The sequence below is a fragment of the Ictalurus punctatus genome, chromosome 1, assembly GCF_001660625.3.
Source record: "Ictalurus punctatus breed USDA103 chromosome 1, Coco_2.0, whole genome shotgun sequence".
NCBI classification, from domain to species: Eukaryota; Metazoa; Chordata; class Actinopteri; order Siluriformes; family Ictaluridae; genus Ictalurus; species Ictalurus punctatus.
The window spans coordinates 19,946,493-19,969,087 of NC_030416.2; the positions used below are offsets into that span (position 1 = coordinate 19,946,493).

Here is a 22,595-nt window from a genome sequence, read left to right on the forward strand (position 1 = left end):
ACTTGTTTCCCCACACTATCCAAAATATGTTAGTAGGCTGACTTGCTATACTAAATTGCCCATGGGTGTGAATGAGTGTGTGTATCGTGCTTTGCAATGAACTGGCATACCATCAGGAGAGTGTTGCTGAGCTAGGCTCCATTATGACCCTGACCAAGATAAAGTGCTTATTGAAGATGAATGAATGAGTGAATGAGAGAAAGAGCAGTATGAATGAATTGTATGCTCTGTATGTATTAATGTTACGGATGCATTTGATAGTTAATTTATTTTCTCATTTTACACGCACAAGGCTTGTGAGATATCGATTTTCCCAGACCACAATTTAAAAAAATGTTTTAATCAAATCTTTAATTAATTATTTAATAATCCAGAACATCCAGATTAATACAAACAAAAAATAAAACCTAAAGCTATGGATTGCTGCTGTTAAGTGTCATTAGGTGTACATGTAAAAAAATAAAAATCAGCCATCATTGCAGGAGCAAACTTCTGGAAGGCAACCAATTATTACTGTTGTTGTTGTTGTTAGGGGGCCAAGCATTGAAGGTGCACAGGCACCTTATTGTTATTCTGAGAGACCTGTCTAAACTTGGACAAAGTGGGAAAAAAAGGCACAGACTGATGAGAAAAAAAACAAAAAATACCTTAGATATTTTTATTACTATTATTATTATTATTATTATTATTATTATTATTATTATTAGTAGTAGTAGTAGTAGTAGTAGTAATCTTTTTATTTGGTTATGCCTACTACACACACTTTAAAGCAAGACCAAGTACTGTACTTACTGCTTTTAGGCAGTCTTTCCATCTCTGGCTGATTCTATCATACTTTATGGAGTTAGAAAAAGTCAGGAACTGCTTGCTGGCAGAGGAAATCATGAAAACTCAGCTGGATATTGAATTTTTAGGTGACTGAGTAGATAGTTGATGGTAGTGTGATACTATATTTGGTGATGACTGCATGTCATCATGATTTTCAGATTGACTGGTTGACCCTTTTCATTGGGCTTGAGGCCAAAAATTGCAAAATTGGAGCATTACAAGTTCCCTTTCAAAGGGAACTTTAATGTTGCATTTAGCATAACACTATGGGAAGCGCCTCTCGCGCATGACCGATATCTGAAGCTTGTGTAAAATCATGCCTATTTATAGGCCTGCCATGATCAGTGCCAATTAAGCGCGTCGCGTGATATAAATATGGCACCTGTGAACCGCGCCATCAACCTTTATTTTCTTCAGCGAAAGACTGCATGTCAGTTGTTTGTGTAAAGAAACAAAAAGACGCTTCATTTCCTCGCTATCTTTTCTCAAAATCTCAGAACTTTTCTATCCCTTTAAAAAAAGAGAAGAAAAAAAAGGAATGAGCGAGAGAGAAAAATATGAGTGAAAGAATTCAGGAAGTGTGTTACGGCTTGCTCCCGTTTCATCACGGGGAATAGTGCACACTTTCTGGGTGAAGTGTTTAGGAGTGTAGCATGCGATCGCAGCCTCGAGAGGCTGTGCATAGTAATGCCTGCATTAAACAGCTCGGCTCGCAACTCACGCTCTTCTTGGAAGCCAAAGTGAGTTGGGTTTCTGAGCCTCGCGGATTTGGGCCAGCCACTGCCAGGGCAGCTAGCCGTCTCAGGTTCGGGGGATCTCTTATGGATCCGGAAGATAACCGCTGCTCTATCTCTTGCTCTGTCTTCCGGGTTTGGCTCTCCGCTGGATTTTGGAGCTCGCATTGTGACTCCTCCTTCCGCTATGGAAAGCCAAAGGGAGGGGAAAAAACCCCGCACACACACAAAAATAATAGTAATAATTCCTCTCTGACTCCGAGAAGCCAGAAGGATGTGCTAAAAACTGAGAGCAGCATATAAAGAGCTGCTTGAAGTGATTACTAAGGCTGGATGAGCCTTTTTCTCCTCAGTGAAAGTAAATCCCTTACACTGCAGAAACTCCCCTTTCTTCCAGAAGTGCATGACAAAATATCAGGCTTCTGCGGGAAAACCATGCATAAGCCATATTTATAACCCCACGATGTTGGATTATTCGGCCATTGTGGGGCATGAACGGCATGGTTATTTAGCTATGCTGAAGGTGGAGGAGGCGCTTGCGAGCTACCATCAATTACAATTGATACAATTGCTATCCATCAATGGCAGGTAATTAGGGGGGCCGGCTTGGCCACCGTGGCATTGGTGGACAAGGCCTATGCAGTAGTAGTCTTGCTTGTGGGTCACTGCAGACAATGACAGTGTTGCAGGCCTACCAAGCAGACCTGCTGAGTGAGCTCAACATATGGCGGCATTCAGCCAGTTCCTTCCCTGTTGTCTCGAGGTCATCCGGGCATCCACGGGTGGAGGTTGTTAGGGCAGGTAGCCCCCAGTGCTACTGTACGGCCTCCCCTAGCCAAGGCGGTCCCCAAGTGTTCAGTGTTCTCTGGTCAGCGAGCTGTCACAGGGCAATGAAAATCTGATGCTTTCCCTCCAATAGAATGTGGAATAGTTAACGTCATTAAAAGACCAACTGGCAGCATGGAAACTGCTGCCAAATGTGTCTCCATGAGTTCTGTCTACCGTAGAGAAGGGATACCAGGTCCAGTTTATAGCTTGACCCCCCGGTTCAGAGGTGTGCTCACCACAGTAGTCAGCACAGACCAGAGCCCGACGTTAGCGCAGGAAGTAAGATCCCTCTTGGACAAAGGGGCCATAGAACATGTACCTCATTCCCTGAGGGAGGGAGGTTTTTACAGCCGTTATTTCCTGGTCCGTAAAAAATAGAGGTATGTGGCCAATTTTAGATCTGTGTCATCTAAGCTGTACTCTTCGGACATACAGGTTCAAGATGCTGACGCCCATACTTATCGTTCCACAGATTCAGTTTGAGGACTGGTTTGTGACGATAGATCTAAAAGGTGCATATTTCCACATAGAAATATTGCTAGCTTTATCACCTTGCACCTTCACAAAGTGCATGGATGTCACTCTGGCTCCATTGTGACTCCAGGGCATCCATGTACTAAACTACCTGAACGACTGGTTAATTCTAGCACAATCCAGGAAACTGGCAGTTCAACATCGAGATGTTGTTCTCGCCCACATGAAGAGCTTGGGGTTCAGGTTGAATCTCAGAAAAGTATGCTTTCCCCAGTGCAGTGGACAACTTTTCTAGGGGTTATAAGGATTCTACTATGATGAGGGTGTTTCTATCCCCAACATGCGTAGGGTCAATCCTATCAACACTGAGCAAGATAAAGCTGGATCTTGGGAGACTATTGGCACTTATGGGCCTATTCCACAGGAGACCGTTCAGTGGTGGCTGAGAAGTTGGGGGTTTCGTCCAAGGACGAAACCTCAGAGATTAATCAGTGTCACATGGCGATGCGTACGTGCTCTGAGAATTTCAGTGTCCCCGGTTTCTAGCCTTGGGTCACACTTTAGGGGTGTCTCCTTAGTGCAAGACAGTAATGACAGACACCTCCCTCTGGAGGTGCGGTCCTAGACAGCTGTCCAGCTGACGGTCTCTGGAGCAGGGTGGCTCCATCCACAAGTGGTGGAGTCCATATGGTGAGGTTTGGTCAAGCAGGATTGCATGTGTTCGCCTCTGAGGAGACAACACACGGCCCGCTGTGGTTCGCCCTCACTCCTCCTGCACAATTAGGGCTGGACACCATGGTGCACATGTGGCCGAGGTCACATCTGTACGCTGTTCTCCCATTGCTCTGTTCCCACAAATTCTAGCGAGAGTTCTCCAAGACAGTCTATGTCTGCTGCTAGTAGCACCTTATTGGACAGCTTGAATATGGTTCTGAGAGATAATATCCCTGCAGATGGGATCCACTGTAGACCCAGTGAATTGCGCAATAGCTACAGTCCTGGAGTTCTTACAAGAACATTTCTCAGTGGGGTGGGCTCCTTCTACAATCAGGGTTTTACGTGGCTGCCATTTCGGCCAGCCACGCCCCTGTTGATGGAGCCTCTGTGGGGCAACATCCTCTACCTTTGAGGTTTATGCGTGGTGTCAGCCGGCTGAGGCCCATCTGCAGGCCGCGCATACCTTCCCGGGACCTTCTGTGGTCCTGGAAGGTCTGTCAGGGACCCCATTTGAGCCCTTAGGTTCAGCCTCTGAGAAGCTTCTGACTATAAAAGTAGCTATTCTGCTGGCCCTGTCATCTCTCAAGCGAGTAGGAGGCCTACAAGGTCTCTCTGTTGCACCTTCCTGCCTTGACTTTGCCCCTGGATTAGCCAAGGCCTTCCTGTATCCTATGCCGGATTATATTCCTAAAGTGCATACATCTGCTGCCCACCCTGTGGTGTTGCAGGCTTTCTGCTCTCCTCCATTCCCCACACCGGAACAAGAATGCACCTGCTGTGTCCAGTAAGGACTCTCTGTATGTACGTCCACTGCTCCGGCCAGTGGCATAAGTTGGAGCAACCGCTGGTCTGCGGCGACAGTAGAGGTGATGCTGTGTCAAAGCAGCGCATCTCTAATTGGATAGTGGAAGCAATCTCGATTGCTTACGAGGTGCGCGGTCTCGCTATGCCTCTGGGCATAAGGGCTCATTCCACTAGGGCGGTCGCCTCCACGAAGGCTTTGTCCAAAGAGGTATCCTTACAGGATGTGTGTGCTGCTGCAGGGTGGTCTACGCCACACACATTCATTCATTATTACAGCCTGGATGTTCATTCCACCCTTGGCTCGAGTGTCTTGCAGTGACCCTCGGGCTTGGGTCTTTATGAACAGGCTGTAAACTCGGTATGATGGAGTGGGTATTCTAATTCCCATAGTGTTGTGCTAAACGCAACGTCGAAGTTCCCTCTGAAAGGGAACGTCTGGGTTACCCTGTTCCCTGAGAAGGGAACGAGACGTTGCGTAGCTTTGTCATACCAGGGCAGGCCTGTGAATTGCGTCTTCGCTTCAGATAATAGAGGCTGATGGCGCGGTTCACAGGTGCCATATTTATATCACGCGACGCGCTTAATTGCCACGTCACCTGATCATGGCAGGCCTATTTATAGGCATGATTTTACAGAAGTTTCAGATACCGGTCACGCGCGAGAGGCGCTTCCCATAGTCTTATGCTAAACGCAATAACACTTCTCAGGGAATGGGGTTACATGCGTAACCCAGACGTTCTTTTACACAATTTTCTGCTCACTTTTTTTTTTTTTTTGTATTCAGTGTTACTCCCACAAAGTGTCTAAAATCTGTGTTCCTAAGGTTTATGTGTACTTATATTAACCATTGTTTGGCTAACCTAACCGCAGTTTATTACGGTCACCATTGATGGATTTATAACAAGGTCCACAGCATATGTTTGAAAAGGTATTTTATGAAGCTGGTTAATAGCTATATAGTTAATAGTGTCAGGAAAGGTAGTTGGAGATGGATGCAAGTGCCGGTAAATGTTTATTCACAGTAAAACAAAATGAAACACAAAGACTAGAAAACATTAATGAGAAATAATGAGGATATACAGTAACATGAACATGACATGAGAGAATGGTGACAACGACTAAAGACTAACAAGGAGTACTATACAAGACGTGACTTAAATAACAGTGATAATCAAACAACATCATGTGACATGCAGTGCATACAGTGAACATACAAGGTGCAATGACTTATGGATGCTGTAGTCCAGTGCCATATCTGCAATATGACAACAGTGAACGCAAAACTAACAAGAAATAAACTAAATTGAGAGTAATTGCTCTTTTAGAATGCACTTTTACAACTTAAAAAGCTTAAATTCAGGTGTTAAATGTCAAACTTGTACTATGTTTAATATAATTGGAATAAAGGTTTCTGAACCTCATGGCAGTTTAAGGTCATGTTAGAACGATTAAGTCATTATAACCTAAGAGCCAGTCACACATACCTGACTCTGTGAGCTGACCCCTAACTGATTTTTCACAAACTTCTACCTGCTCACCTTTTTCACTACTCTTCTCCATCTCTCTGTCCGCCAGCCTTACCCCAAAAGTCATTCCCTGTACTCCATCTCCCTCTGTCACTGTATTTCTTCAGGGATCATTTCCCTCTATCGTTTTTCAGACAAGCATGGTGATGAGGTGCACGGAAAGCGTATTGTCATTACAATGGAAAGCCAGCCATAATAATACGTTTTACACAGTCAATTTCCTTCCCCATCGAGCAGTGTCCTCATGAAACATTTTAAAACCCTAATGGCGAGGTGCGCCGGTCTTTTGCATCTTTCCGTACTCTTTAATACTCTTGATAACGTCTTTCATCTCGAAAACTCTGAACGATTTTGGGTTTAAGACAGGCATTTGTGTTTTAAGAGGCATAGAGGAACCAGGAGGCAGCAGAGACAGTGGGAGCCATGGGAGAGATTGCAGTGAATGCATTCATTCTAGCGAAAGAAAAGAGTGCTACGCTCTATCTGGAAGATTGCCTCTGGCAGAATCAGACAAACAAACAACAGCCTGAAGGTAGTCCTCTTTGGTTAGACTTATACAGGCAACACACTTGTTTGTGTCTATTTATGCTTTCCTTCATCTGCTATCTGGTTTTCATTATAGGGAATAAAATGCACAGCCAATTAAAGAGGTTATTTATAATAACCATCCCTACTGACATTTTCAAATAGTAACCATACTGTCTGGCAGAACTGCTGGTAAATAAAGCAATCAATCTGTCAATCCCAGCGTGAACCTGGATTCTCAATATGCAGGTGCTTGATTGACAAGTGAGTATTATTTTGTGAGCGCAGCATTCTGGTTGTCACCTTCACTCCTGCCAGGAAGCCACAGCGCCATAACAAACTCATTACAGGGAGCACAAGCCTGTTATAACACCCAGAGCCTAGGCAATTTTATGATTCATTTAGTTCAATAAAGGGCATTTATTAAAGTTTACTTAGTTATCAATAATGGCTTTGCTATTTTTAGACTTAGAACTGAGGACTGAAGAGGATTGCAACTGATTGGTGAAGATGGAGATGTAAATGAGTCTGAAGGGGGGGGGGGGGGTGTTGGGATGCTTTTTGAGAAAAGAGGAGATGATTCAGAGGAAAGAGACTTCAAGCCATCTTATACCACCTCTTATATTATAATTTCAGAGGAATATGTAACAAATGTCCCGTGGCTTGTAGACAAAGGAGAAATCTCTCTCTCTCTCTCTCTCTCTCTCTCTCTCTCTCTCTCTCTCTCTCTCTCTCTCTCTCTCTCTCATGAGTGTGAACATGTGTGTCTGTAGAGCTCTGCTGCCACAATGGTCAGAACTGGAGTGATTAGAAAATGAACAAACACACTCCTTGGATTAAGAGCTGTGAGCTTTTTCTGATCATGAAGCCAGGAGAACAAGTTGCATCAAGGTCCAGGAATGAAGGCACACACACACACACACACACACGCACGCACGCACACACGCGCGAACATGTTTGTTTTTGTGACTTTTCAGGACATGCTATTATATACAGTGTAACATGCAATAGTGTGCAAAAGGTACCCACATTATTTAATTATTAATTTTGTAGAAAAATAAATGTTACAAAAATAAATATTTGTATGTCAGTAAAGAAGTTAACATTACATAATAGATTAAACAATGGATGCTCGCTGTCAGGGATTACCTGTGAAAATAGAAGTAAGTGTGACAGTTAGAAGAACTATGGTAGATTCTTCAAGATGCTCATGCTGATGCATTTTTAAAGACAAGGTTGCCATGCCAAATATTGACTCCGTTGACTTCTGAGCTGTGTACTAATCTTTAGAATCGAAGCACTTAATTTTCATTATTTTTGAAGGCATCTTAGCTTTACAGCATTTCTTTCCATACACCTAAAACCTTTGCACAGTACTATATATTGCATAAATAACTCTCCCTGTTTTTTTTCTGGTTTTGCTACGTAGGCAGGACATTTAAGTCCAAACAATTTATGAAAAAGCACATGCACAGTGCCAAAATATTTTACCATCCACACAGTTGCTGTCTTAATCTGCCTCTACCTAGCTCATTAATGAACAGAGGATATTCATGATAAATTCCTTCTCTTCCCACCCACTTTCTCTTCTTGTCCTAACACTTTTCACTGACTCGTATTACAGCTCTCATTAGAGCTCTTTAATCAAACATAAAGTTCCCGTTTAACACAAAAATGTAACCTAAGGTGTCTCTTTCTATTCCCAGTGTAGAAAGTTGTACTATAGTGAGGTTTTGTAATAAATTGTGGTCTTGTTAATACAGAGAAAAATATCTAAACACCATTAATACACTAAAGTTGTAAAATCTTTAAAGTTGTAAAGTCTTTATGTTATCCCGATATTTACTGTTGATATATTTATTCTATAATCCTTGAACTACAAAGGATAAATCCCAACCAAGCTTTTGATAAAAAGCACAATCTGCGCACACACAGGTCTAGCTGTGATTCACATAATCAGGCCTTTTCTGCAGACATTCTCTGGCAGTGCAGCCATGGGTGACAGCAGCATTGATGCACAGTGAGCTGAGGGCTCTCAGAGGGAAGGTTTCCGTTTGTGTACATCTGGATGCTATTGATCAACCAGTCACTCTGGGCGTGGTGTTCAATACATTTGCGTAGCCTGAGCATCAGATGTGATTAAAGAAAAGGGAAGCGACTGTCTGCATGTTGAGCTACTCTCTATTCATCAGCACTCCCTCCCTCATGTTTCTGCAGCTGCTATATCACCTAATCACTGCTGATCAGAAAGATGAATGTTGAATTCTGAACATTCCGCTCATTTATGCACAGGGCTAGAGCAAGCAGGAATATTATCTTAGAACACCATTTGGTGTATTTGATGCATGCATCATTCTCTCTCTCTCTCTTTTTCTTTTAATCTCTTGTCTGTTTGTTTTAGAACAGAGGATCTTTCAGATTACATGTACTCGTAGTTTTGCTGTGTAGTATTCTGCTTGAACAATCTGAAGCCTTATCACACTTATTTTGCTGTATTTATGAAAAATAACAACAAGGTCTTCTTGAAGTCATATGTCAAAAGACAAATGAGCAAACCGGTGATGTGCATGAACTGCAGTGAACTGTTCTCATTATTGTTTGCAAGCCTGAAACCAAACAGTCACCCGTTATCTCTGAGAGAATGCAAATGTGTGTGGTGAGGGTTATAGTCAACATTGGCCAGTTCCCACAACAGCAAATGAAACTGCACAGCTGCTATTTTATCATTTCAGTGTATTTCTGTATCATGTTTGGTCTTTTATTTTTTTCAGTTTCCCGAATATGTTTGGTTTTATTATCTGCATATTTTAGGGATGTTCAGGTTCATTTATTAAAGGTTACAGATCAGTGCACAACAAATTGAAAGCAAAGCCCAAAGGTCTTTATTTTCTTAGTTTGCTCAGTATAAGCCTGTTATATTAAAGAAATTCATATCGATTATCTGATATTATACTTCCATATGACAACCTGCGACAACCTGTCAGATGTCACATTTGGGGGGGAAAAAAATAACAACCCAAAAAACAAATAAACAACAAACAAATGTGTTGTTTTCTGCCTATAGCTTATCTATCATACAACAATTACCAACTAAGGAGTGTGAAATCTAACACGTGCTTCCTCTGAGAGGATGTGAAGCCACTTTTTTGAACTGCTGCTCATGCTTCGCAGGACAGTATAACACACTTGGAGGAAAGTGGTATCTACCCACTTCCACATTCAGTACATGAGCTCACAGATGGCCATGATGATCTAATGTCGCTCTATGGGGCGACAGGACAGAGAGTATCCCACCCCTCCCATGCAGAGAGCCAAGCTAAATTTTCTATCTTTATTTCAAAGCCAAGGATGACCATGAGAATCTCCCGACAAAATAATGCAAAAGCTTTTTTGTTGCACCACTCAGGAGCTGTGATAACGCATCTTAAACACTAAATATATTTCACCAAAATGTTGTAGAATTTTACTCGTTTGTTATTTTTTCATCTTGTGCTATTTACCTTTTAACCTTCCATAGTAATAATCAAATATATGATATAAATATTTATATGATAAATATTAACCCTTTATTTATACAAATAAATATACTATAATTAAATATGGAATGCTTATTTGCTTTATAAAGTGCCTGTGTGTCTGCAGGCTATGAACAAAGGCTTTTATAGAGACAGATATGGTTTTATGGTCATATTTAGACACTTTATATTCTCATTTATTACATATGAAATATAAACAAAGTGAAATTAATAAATATCACTTGCTTTGGAGCCTTTAGGTTTATTCAAAACATTTCAATTCACTAAATGTTTAAGTACAATTCTGTCCCTTTTCCTTTTTTTTGACACTGACCAGATTTTAAAATGTATAACTTTATATCAGACTAAGATATGCCTCAAAGAGAAGCTGAATTTGGTTCCAAAAAAACATCTAGTATTACCATGTGAAGGTTTTGTGATGTATTGCTGTAAGCTCTATTTATCTGATACACTCATGTTTTATCTGTGATGATGTATCATTCTAGCTGCATACAGAATAGCAAAGTCACATATGTGCTTGCAAATGAATGATTATGTAAATATGCCACAAAACATTTGTTTGTATTTGTTTCTTATTGTAAAGATTTTTGCATAATTGGTGCAAAAATCAGGAGGTCTGAACCAAGAGAAATCTTTACCCTGTAAACTGGAGTAATGATTGTGGGCAGCATCACGCACATTAATCTGACCTCTGAATGCTGATCTGCTGCAAGGGACTTGCTGTTGAGAATAAGATTGTTCTGTGTTTTTCTGCCTTTCTTTTTTTATTCCACTGGGCTGGTCATAATGGCATTTCCGCAGAGCCTGTGGCAAACTGGAGTGTTCCTTCTCATTGCTTCAGAGTGCATCTAGTTTTTCAGGGTGTTTATGTTTCTTTATGTTTCAATCAAAGGAGCCAAAGCAGTGTGACTGTGAGCAAGCTGTGAGTGAGCAGTGCAGCCCCTTCTCACAAATAAATTCTGCCCTGTTACACAGACTTAGTGTGGCCGCCTATATACTGAGAAAGCTCTGGGACTCAGGGGAACACTAGCCTACTTTATGGTACTATACCCTGAAATGCATGTTGCTGAAAGGGCGGCTGAGATTTCCTTCCATTTCCTAACCCACACAAGCCACCGTGGTTCAGCTTTACCACTCAGCTTGAGCTGGTTAAATCAATATGCGGAAGGAAAAGGAAAAGGGCAGATCTATGACAATGAACAGATTGCAAGGTGCAATAATGTACTTATACCAGGTTTTTACAATATTTTTTTTTATCTACAATGTCCTCATCAATTATTGCCACTCTTGAGAAAAAGTCATTATATAAAATAAACATTACACCCAATACTTCAAATAATTCCACTCAAACAAGAGGAGGAACTGTTTATATTTGTTCTAGTAAAAGTCGTTGTTATTAATAATAGTAATACTTTCATCCATCCATCCAATTTCTATGCCACTTATGCTGTGATGGAGGGTCGCATGGAAGCCTGGAGCCTATCCCAGGGAACTTGGGACACAAGGCAGGGGACACCCTAGACAGGGTGCCAGGGCATTGCAGCATTAGTAATACTTTTTAAATAATATTTTCTCTCAAAAATATGTGCGCTAAGGAGTATTTTACAAATGCAAACAAATATTTAAAAAAAAGGTTTCTCTGGAGTGTAAATGAAAGGTTACACACATAAAATCCCCTTGTCTGACTTAAGTACCATGGCAAAAACCAAGCAACTTTAACACAAAAGAGACAGATAGTTGTTGACCTGCACAAATCATATAAAATACATAAACAGTAAAAAAAAAAAAAAAAAAAAAAATATTAAGCACTATTAGGTCCATAACAGAAAGTTTCACAGTTTGAAATTTGCCAGGAATTGGAACCATGAGCACAGTGTCTTGCCAAAATATTAATTGCTGGTCGTTTTGAAACGAGTGTTTTGTAGGAAACATTGTACTACTCAAAAGCTTTTCATGTTTGAAAAGAATGCACGCAAATAAATGTACGTTTGAGGTCAAAACATCAGTTATTCTTTTTATATATGAAAGGGTGGCAATAATTCTGGAGGGAACTGTATACAATTAAAAGTAACAATTGTGTTATATTAATATAAAGTACATTCTTTAATCAATATGGCTGCAATCAGTTAACCTAAATAATAAGCACCACTGTTAAAACCCTCTGAATGTAATGGTAAATAAACTATGGAGTGTGTGTAACATAATTGTAGTGCATCATGTTAAGTGTATTTCAGCTGTCATTTGGGTCATAGTTCTTTGTGCTAGCATGTGTAATGTACTGTAGTTAGAGGCAGAAAGCAAGTGTACAGTATGTGCACCATCATCATCATCATCTATCAACTCCCTTCTCCTCACGCAGCAGTTGATAATCTGGGGAATCTGGATCTTCCAGTTCAGACACTAGCATTTTAACAATTCATAATAGTGTTAAATCCAGCTGAAGCTGGGAGATTTATTAAATCTATCGAAGCAGCCTGGAAAAGTAAGCGAGCATGAAGAGCAAAAAAGCATAAAAAAGGGAACTCAGCAGGGGTAATACTTACATTGGCTGACACATTTATCTTTAATTTCATTCAGGAGTGACATAATTGATTTTAATGAGATGTTTATAGATTGAAGTGGCGGTGTTGCTAAATCATTTGCCAGTCTGCCTGTTGGGCTCTGCTGAGCGTTACGCTGGGGAAATGAATAGCACTCTCCAGCTCGTACAGCCAAAATTCACTAAGATAGTCTGCCTCTTTTCTTCTATCTCCTCTCTTTCTGTTTATCTATCTATATAGCGGTGCCACATCACCACATATAAAAAAGTTATCTTCCCCTTTAATTGACTTAATTGTGCAATTCATTTTATAAAATAATCAAAATTATATAGTTCTGCTCACACTGCAAGTATAAAACAGTTTAATATTTTTTCCTTTGGTTTAATACTTACCCAATACTTAGAAGTTAGCCAGTCACATCTTAGAAGGTGGATTTCTTTTAACAAATACGATAGATGGTAAGTTGGCAGCCGTCTTGATCTGTAGCATGCTGAAGTTACAATGTGAGCATATCAACTTCTCAATTTTATACAATTTCTGCCTGGCAAATAATGCCAAATAAATAAACGAATAAACAAATAAAGACACAATAACATACATACCTAATTTAAACTAGCTACGTAACCATGCAAGCATTTGCACAGAGATAAGTTATTTAAATTGCTGAACCACCTGCTGCCTGTCTAGGCCAGTTGTTCAAATCTTCTGTCTCACAATTTTCAAACTCAGATTTATTTTATTCATACATATTTATCTGTTTAACTGATCAATTGAATTTGCAGAACCCCTCCTTTAATTAACCAAAGTTCAATGAGGTGAAATCAGTTTACAATTGGTTGAAGTCTTAACTGAACTTAACCGAACTGTTAATTCTAACTAAAGTTTGCATGTTTGTTTTTTATGGAAATAGCAAGTACGATATCTTGGCTTGCCACATGTATGTTATTTTGCTGTTATGAAAAAGAAAATGAAAATAACAATTTGTTGTCCATGGTTACTTAAGGAGATAAACAAACAAACAAACAAACAAACACATACATACACACATACATAGATACATACATACATACATACATACATACATACACCCAATATTGTTATGAAATTTTTGTGCCAGTTTGTGTTTATAATAGTTCAAACCCACCCCCCAAATCTGCAGTGATACATTAAACAATTTTCAGAAAAATTCAAAGGCATTTTTAAAATGCAGGGGATGGGCTTTCAACCCACTCCCTTTTCTGTTCATGGTCCCCAGTGATCAGTATGTAGTTCTATCCCTCCGTCTGCCTTTTGGCCTGCTATTCTGTCTGTCTGTTATATGTTTTAAAGACATTATGAAATATATTCAACAAATGTTGAACATACAACAAAGCTTGCCTCCCAGAAGAGAGTGTATGCACCATGAAGGCTTTGATGATACGCCACTGTTCTACACTGGTAGAAGTAACCGAGGAGAGAATGACGATGTTCACTCAGTATTCAGTAGGAGGCCTTGTCTCCTGCTCCTCTGGTGTTATCACTTATTTATTATTCATGATGCGCGTGTGGCGCTCATCGACTTTTTGCTGTGACTGAGTGTGACGTGTGCTTTCTGCAGATGGGCAGCAATGCTGCTGAGAGCTAGTGTCGTCTCGTCTGACAGAGCAGCATACACATCTCCCCTGGGACCCTTTGGTGTGATGGTCATGGAGGGTTAGATGAGGTGGTGGATGAATAAAGTGTAGAGTGAAATCATGGCCTCTGACATTGTCTTCCTCCTATCCCAGACTCTTTCTCAGACTAGCAGGTGCTACTTTACAGTCCAATCTAACTCTGATTGATTGAGAGGCTCAGCGTCGCAAACAAATGTGTTAGACGCTGCAGTCTGTATTAGTGAGAGGCAGCTCATTCATGTCCTTTCACACTCACATTCACATTCACACTCACACACTGCACTCAACTTCAGTCATTCTGACCAGAAATTGTTTCTCCAGGCCCTGCTTTAGGAGTCCATAGGTGAGCCTTCAACCCCACAGCATTTTCACATCTGCTGTGTTTCATCAACACTATATTATTAATATAATACTCTGTCCAGCATGTTGAGTGTAAAGGGACCTTCAGACCCGTTTTGATAGGTGAAACACCTTTAATAACTGTCTCAAAACACATTCACATTCTCAATACCTTTCTCAAACACAGCTTTCGTGATGTGAAACTCTTTTATGATCACTATGTTCACCTAACCTACTCTCTTGGTCTTCATGTCTTATTGTCCTGTGTGCACGATGGAAGATGTTCTTATAATACAGAGCATTGCTGGTGCACTATCAGACTTGATTTGTTGCTAGTTTCTTATTTGGAGACAGTTTGACTCACAGTGCTTTATGGACGCCCAGGTTCAGATGTGCTTTTGGTAAGGGGAAGCAGTTTGCTCTAATAATGGAGCTGCCCAAAGAGACTGATGAGCTTTCAGCCAATATATCCTCAGCCATCCTGATTGTTCTTTGATTGATATCAGCACAAACACGGAAACATCCCCCAAGTGATTCTCCCATATTATTGCAGCAGAGCTGTCTTTAGTCCTAATGCTTGCAGGCAGACAATCAGAGAGAAAAAGCTGGAAATGACAGGTTTGGCCATGATTTATTCAACAGGATAGTGATTTCTGACACACCCCTAGGCATGATTTCCATACCAACAAATGTTGAGAGCTGCGGTGATTGCTTTCCAATCATCTGAGACAAACACTAATTAGATTTTTTCCCCCTTTTTTTGTCCTGTGGAAGGACAGCTTTACAATATTAGACGCATACAAGCATGTCTGACATTGAACTGCCAGATACTCACACCTACAGGTCTTGCCAATCTGCTAATGTCATTATTTCCCTTGGAGCCATTGACAGTGACTTCTTTCTGTTACCACCTCAATTAACACGAAAAGTGATACTCTAACAGAACAGAGTTGATATCTGGGTGTAAAACTTGTATGGTTGTGTTTATGTGTTTTTATGCCTCCAGACGGATGCAGCACTGATGTACGACGCAGTGCATGTGGTGGCCGTAGCGGTGCAGCAGTCTCCACAGATCACAGTCAGCTCTCTCCAGTGTAACCGGCACAAACCCTGGCGCTTTGGTAACCGCTTCATGACGCTCATCAAAGAGGTATGTTACCACACTGACTTGGAAGTGTATTTACTGTGTGTGTCTGTTCATTCTACCTGCTGCTCCTTAAAACAATTCTCCCACAAAAATGTATCTTAATGAATCTTCCACATGCCAGCTTGAGAAAAAACCCCAAAACAAAACAGCTTGCCTAATCTGAACCCTGGGTGTCAGTGCAGGATTCTGCTGTTTATATTTAGACTGGATGGATAATACCCTGGGCTTTCTCTGCATGATATCACAGGTTGGCTTAGACCAGTGTACTGCATAAGATTCTAACACATTAAAGCACAAAGAACTGCTGCAGCAGTTCAAATCTCTCCAGTTGAGCCTAACCCCAGTGTGCTCTCAGCTCTTCTGACCTCTTTTCATTCCTTTTGTGCCAAACTAGAAGCACAGATATGAACAGTATGCTGGAGCAGAGCTCTGAAAATGTTTTACAATTTGATAACTGGTGAACACCAATTGTGGAAATATTTGTATAAGCTGCAAAGCAATGAAATAATAATAATGTTTTTTTAAAAATCAAACAGCATGGCAGAGCAAAGACACTGGAACGTTAAATTACTAGAACACTAAGAACACTAAAACAAAATAAGAGCAAATTGATCTCTTATCTGCTTCTAGATCTCTTTCTATGTTTAGAAATAAGCTAACACTCAGAGAAGTCCTAGAAAAACACTCCTAAATGTGTCTTTGTCTCCGTCTGTGTGTGGAATATTGTGTTTGATCTCTGTGTGACTGTGAGAGCTGTTTCTGCTTTTGTGGCCTGCTTGAAGGTGAGCTGTGTGTTTCAATGAATTATGAATTTCTCCCGTTTTTGCCAAAGATGGGTGGAATCTTCTTAGCCAGTGCTGCCTGGTGATGTTAAATATTTCTCTCACACTCACAGGCCCACTGGGATGGTTTGACCGGACGGATAAATTTCAACAAAACCAATGGCTTAAGGACAGATTTCGATCTGGATGTGATCAGCCTGAAGGAGGAAGGACTGGAGAAGGTAAGCTGTGTTCAACAGGGTTTAACCTGAACATCATTCATTGGAGCACAGAGTACACATTTGCACACATATACATACCCACACTCACAGTCTCACAAGAGTTTCCTTCTCACCCTACTGTGACCTCCCATCTCGATGGCACATGTCTTGGCACCTCCATGAACAATTTACTTGATTAATAAAAGAGCTTCAGAAGCCCTCCAGTGTCATAAAACATGAATTAAAGAGTTGATTTGCAATTATAAACTACAGCTTGGACATTTTCTGAAGACATCTGAAGCACTTTGTTTTTGAATTGGTGAGAGTGTACGGCCCGTCTGTGCGTTCTCTGTGGAGTGTAAAGCCCTAAAGTGCATCTTCAGGATTAATTGTGCCAGGCTTAAGAGAGAACACAGTGTGGTTCTCTCTCTCTCTCTCTCTCTCTCTCTCTCTCTCTCTCAGGACAAGTTTACATCAGCCATCATCTCCTGTAGACATATTGCCAGTAATGACTTTACACTGCAATATTTTCTAAAGCTTAGAGCTAAAAATAAACGTAATATAACAAAAATATCAATGTATCTTTCCTGTATCACCAGTATTTCACCGTGTTATACTGTTCTTCTCCATAAAACATGTTTGCTGTAATTAGGCCTGTGTGATATAACGATTATATATTTTTCTATAAAGCATTACACTGCCACAATATTCATTGATATTCACTCCAATTATATTGTATTACCAATTCTGCCAACCTTTATGCATTTTGCACAGGAGCTCCGCAAATTAACATCAGAGTAAACTAGTGTGTTATCATTCAAAAATATACCAAAAGAACAGTCTATTTCTTCCCAACAAAAGTGGAGATGAGACAATCAACATTTTGTATTGAACTCATTGAAGTTAATTGACACATTGATTTTTCATTAATGTAAACTAAATTTTATCACTATACAGTATGTTCAACTTAGCTAATATAAATACATATGTAGTAAACATCAGTTATCTATATTTATTAAGGAGTTGCCAGTGAAAATTTTCAAAATGGTCAAAAAAAGCACTTTTGGTGTTCGGTCAGAAGAGAAAAATGGTAAATAATTTGGACCTAAAAGGATTAATTATGGTTACAATGAAGTGTCAGATCTAACACATTACAAATAATGTTAATGGTGAAGTGATTAAAAATAAGCTTTTTTTTTTTGATCTCCTCAGATGTGTTTAAAACATGAGTAGCAGCATTAACAGAGAAACTGTCAGCCATGTGGATTTTAGACAACTAATTCGTAAAAGAATTATATTATATAATACGTATTACTGTAGAATCACATAAAAATCCACCATTCAGTTGAGTTTTTGCAATTCACATTGCCAGCAGTCAGTTCTGCACAGCTTGTTATATTGTTACACTCATCCCTTTTTTTAGTTTGAAATTGTGGAAATGCTCCTTTTTCTGTCTGTCTTTAGTCTATCAACTATGGGCAATTAAATTGTTTATTACAATTTATTTAAATGGTAAATTATGACCAGGGGAAAAATCAATATGACACAAGTTTAACTGTAATGATGTCACATTAATAATATTTGGTATGATTTTTGCAGATTGGAACATGGGACCCTGTAAGTGGCCTGAACATGACTGAAAATCAGAAGGGAAAGATGTCGAACATCACAGACTCACTCACCAACAGGACACTATATGTGTCTACAATACTGGTAAATATAGCAATATGTTTTGGAAGAGCATCTTTCTAAAGTTATCGCCTTTATATAAAACCCAACATTTAAAAGAAATTAAATAGCAAGTAAATAATAATAGTGCCATGCAGAATGTTAAGATGCTCTATCAGTGTGTTTCAAATGGAGGAAAGCCTCCTAGGTAAGCAGCACCTTTGGCAGCTTTTGCACATTCTCAGGAAATGTTGGTTATTTAGTGAATAGTTGTATAGTTAGTGAATTTCAAAATCAACACATAGACATATGTAGTTAAAGCTTTTCCTAATATATGGAATTATTTGTAAAAGGCTTTCGAAAGAATTTCTGCACTGTTGCATCACTTGCAATATTTTACTGCAAAGGCTGGTTCTAGTTTTTTATGGATTCTGTGAGGTCCTGTTAAAAATAATGTGACGGTTTAAAATGATAACATTAATGGCTACATAGCAGCACATGGACTAAATATTACCCCAGACGAGTTTTAAGTCAAAACAGGTGAATGCCTGTATGTTTTTCTGTATTCTTCTATATTTTCTGTAAAATCAGCACAGCCACTTCCCTAACATCCAGATCCCAATCCAGGATAGTTAGAAAGCAAAAGGATATGCGGGCATTATGCTTTGCTGTTTTGGATTGATAGCCATGGCCGTGATAGGCATGTTGTATTTCATTCTTCAGCTTCATTAATGCAAATGAAAACAAATATAAACTAAACATAGATGTTCATGTTGATCCTAGAATCTACACTCTGCTACTTTCTCCCAGTAGGAATTACATCATGTGTCCTAAGTATGAGAAACAATTATTTCAAAACTGAATCCAATGTGTGGTGTCTTATTTACTCTGCACAAACAATGTTTGTGTGGCTGATAAAGAAAGATACAAATTCTTGGTCTTTTTGAAAGGTGTCTGAGGTTTAAAGTTATTACAAATGAGCAAAGAAAAAAAAGAGAGGAAAATGCAGGGAAAGAAAGGTAAAAGGGGTGAGGACTAAGTGATTAAAGTGAGCCCTTTCATCAAATTTTAATGCACTCAGGTTTGCTAGAGCTTCATCTATGTAGTTCCTTTGTAGAAAGTGTTTTTAATGGGCTGTAAATGAATGCAAACAGTCTGGAGCTCTGGACGTGTCATGATCAAAAAGACTTCCCCAGTGAATAAAGGGAAGTCACATTCTTCTGAGGTGAAAATAATAATACACATAGTAGCAAAAAGTTACTTAGTATTCAGTAAGTTTATGTGCAAAATAAGGTAAAACCATTAACGTCTTCATTCTATTTTTAAATATACTGTTGGTGGGTCTGCTCTAATCAGGAGCTACTCTATTGCTGGGTCCAGATTTGCCTACTATTTGTCCTAAATCGTGTCCCAAACTGTTGAATTGAGTATCCCTATGGTACCCGGACAGTCTACTATTTGCAATAGATCTTTTGAATTGTGGATCTGTGGATGTGTGGAAGTATGGATTTGTGACAGTTTGCTTCGCCGAATTAAACCTGCAACCTGTAACAAATTTAGAGAGGTGTACATGAAATGTGGAAAAATAAATCAAGTTAATGGTCAATTCAATTATATAGCATAAATTATATAAGGTATAATGAATGAAGAAAAGCTGAAACGGAATGGTGTCCCAGTACTTGAATACTTTTTTGCTGCACACTCAAATATGTATTTTTTCTTCACAAAAGAGTACATACTTTTAGCGCATGGCATACGTAGGGGAACTGGGATGCAGTATACGTATTGTATTAGACGAAATCTATACACTATATGTAGGACATCCATATGACCCACCTGACCCTGTATCTGAAAATGTGATCAGAGACATTTCCTATTCATGACATGTTTTACTATATTTTTAGACTTTTAAAGGCGTTAAGCTGTGATTCAGAGAATAATGGGTTTTAATTCAATGTATTTACTGATGACTCAGTAACGGCATTAAGCATGGGAACTGATCTGGGATCCACCATTTAAGCATCAGTAGTTACGAATCTGTATTTAGTATCTTGTATATTACATTTTTCTTATTAAAACCCATAATCCTATTAACTAACACACGACCCTGCAATCAGAAACAACAACACACACAGGCATGCTGGCGCATGATCAGTGAATCTAAAATAAATGCTTAAAAATGGCCCACATGAGCCAGTATCATTTGTTCTTATTTAGACACAAAATCCATTTTTTTAATTTGGTAAAGAAGAAGAGGAGTATGACTTTGCATTTTAGGAAGCTATCTATCTATCTATCTATCTATCTATCTATCTATCTATCTATCTATCTATCTATCTATCTATCTATCTATCTTTCTTTGGAGGTCATAGGCCCTTATCATACATAAGTTTGTCAGTTACTACACCCATCCCCCCAAAAAACAAACAAAAAAACCAAACAAACAAAAAACACCTTACACATGCATATTTTAAAAAAGATTCATGCAGATTTCAGTTTTATTCACTCACATCCAGTAACTGCTTTAACTTGATCGGGGGTCACTGTGGCTCTGGAGGATATCCCAGGAACACTGGGTGTGAGGTGAGATTCAGAGTTTTACTTAACCAAAAAAACAAACAAGCAAAAACAAACAAATACAAAAACAGCTATAAAAGAAGCATCACCATGCATACATTTTAATACCAAAACTCGACTTAAGCATAAGAATGCTAGAAAGTATGCAACAAATAAAGAATAGAGAAAGCTAGTAGGAGGAATTGAATTGGTTGCTATACCTCTGACAAATTGTAGCTTACGGAAAACATGAAAGAGAATAAAGAAAGTGAAATGAACATAATTTACTTAATTAAATAGCCAAGAGCCATGTACCAAATATTGTATGTGTAGATTTAAATTTGTCAGAATAGCAAAAATCACTGTACACCTGCTCAGCTGAAGATTGCAAAAAATACCAGGCACTGTTTTTCCAATCTTCCAACTGTGTAGTTTGGGTGAGCCAATGCCCACTGTAGCCTCAGATTCCTGTTGTTTGCTGACAGGAGTGGAACCCTTTGTGGTCTTCTGCTGTTGTAGCCCTTCCACTGTGTATTGTGTATTCTGAGAGGCTCTAAGATTGCTTATTTGAGTTACTGTAGACTTCTTGTTAGCTGTAACCAATCTGATAATTGTCCTCTGACCTTCTCATCAACAAGTTGTTTCCACCCACAGAACTGCCAGTTACTGGATTGTTATTTATTTATTTATTTATTTATTTATTTATTTTTTGGTGCAAACTCATGGGAGTGACAGTTTCTGAAATACTCAAACTAGCCCATCTGGCAGCAACAACTATGCCATGGTCAAAGTCATTGAGATCGTTCTGATTTTTTATGTGAAGCTCTTAACCTGTATCTACATGATCATATGCACTGCACTGCTGGCAGATAATTAGCTGATGGGATAATTGCATGAATGTGCAGGTGTACTGGTGTTAAAGTGGCCAATGTGTCAATGTTCAACCTGCTAGCCTTATGTCTGAACAAATCTGAATACAATATTACAGTTGAGTCTGAATTATAAAGTTGTAAGTTAAGCCTCTTATATAATTTTTGGTCTACACCTACTGCACATGTGAGAAAATAACTTTTAAAGCAGTCATGTATAATGGATAATAATGTTTATAATGGATATTGGCTTAAGGCTAAAGTGTAGAAATAGCATGAGAAATGGCACATTTTGTGAAGGTTCTTCTGGCACTCCTGAATACTTGAAAATTTAATATTTCTTCCAGTACTGCTATTTTTAGCTCTACACTCACAGTCAGTTTTGCAATGTATGCAACTACTTAGAAGCTTTGCTGGATATAAGGCTGATATCAAACCTCTGTCCTTATGTCTGCCCTCTGCCCTCTGTCCAACACAGAGACACATAGCTGTTCTATGACTATCCTTAACTACAACACAAATCAGTGTCCTAATTTTTCTGCCAACTTACAATTCACAAACACATCGCGCAGTACATATATAAATATGAGAAAGATGGATATTTAAAAAAGAATATTTCAACCTGGATCTCTTGGGTGTTTGAAATTCTCTCTGAAGAGATTGAGTTATTCAGGAAGCAATTGAGAGACAATCTACAGCCATATTTTCAGTGCTTACTTCAACTGCATGGTGAAGTGTCCTCCATGTTTTAACACCGAGTGACATTCTGAATGCCTTGAATGACAATGTTTACCCCACCGCTCATTTCTGTTGCACTGACAGGTAGACCTTCTGAATCTGACTTGGTTCAACCATAGTAATTGAAAACAT

General features: G+C 39.3%; 1 protein-coding gene across 2 annotated transcripts in view; it reads left to right on the top strand.

Moving 5' to 3' along the window:
- The window catches only part of grik2 (glutamate receptor, ionotropic, kainate 2), a 161,547-nt gene that overhangs the window by 80,729 nt on the left and 58,223 nt on the right, over positions 1 to 22,595 (top strand). For both annotated transcript variants that reach the window (XM_017479112.3, XM_017479123.3), the window contains exons 8-10: positions 15,510 to 15,653; positions 16,546 to 16,653; positions 18,232 to 18,345. In XM_017479112.3, coding sequence (XP_017334601.1) covers positions 15,510 to 15,653; positions 16,546 to 16,653; positions 18,232 to 18,345 — 366 coding nt within the window. The remainder of the gene's footprint in view (positions 1 to 15,509; positions 15,654 to 16,545; positions 16,654 to 18,231; positions 18,346 to 22,595) is intronic.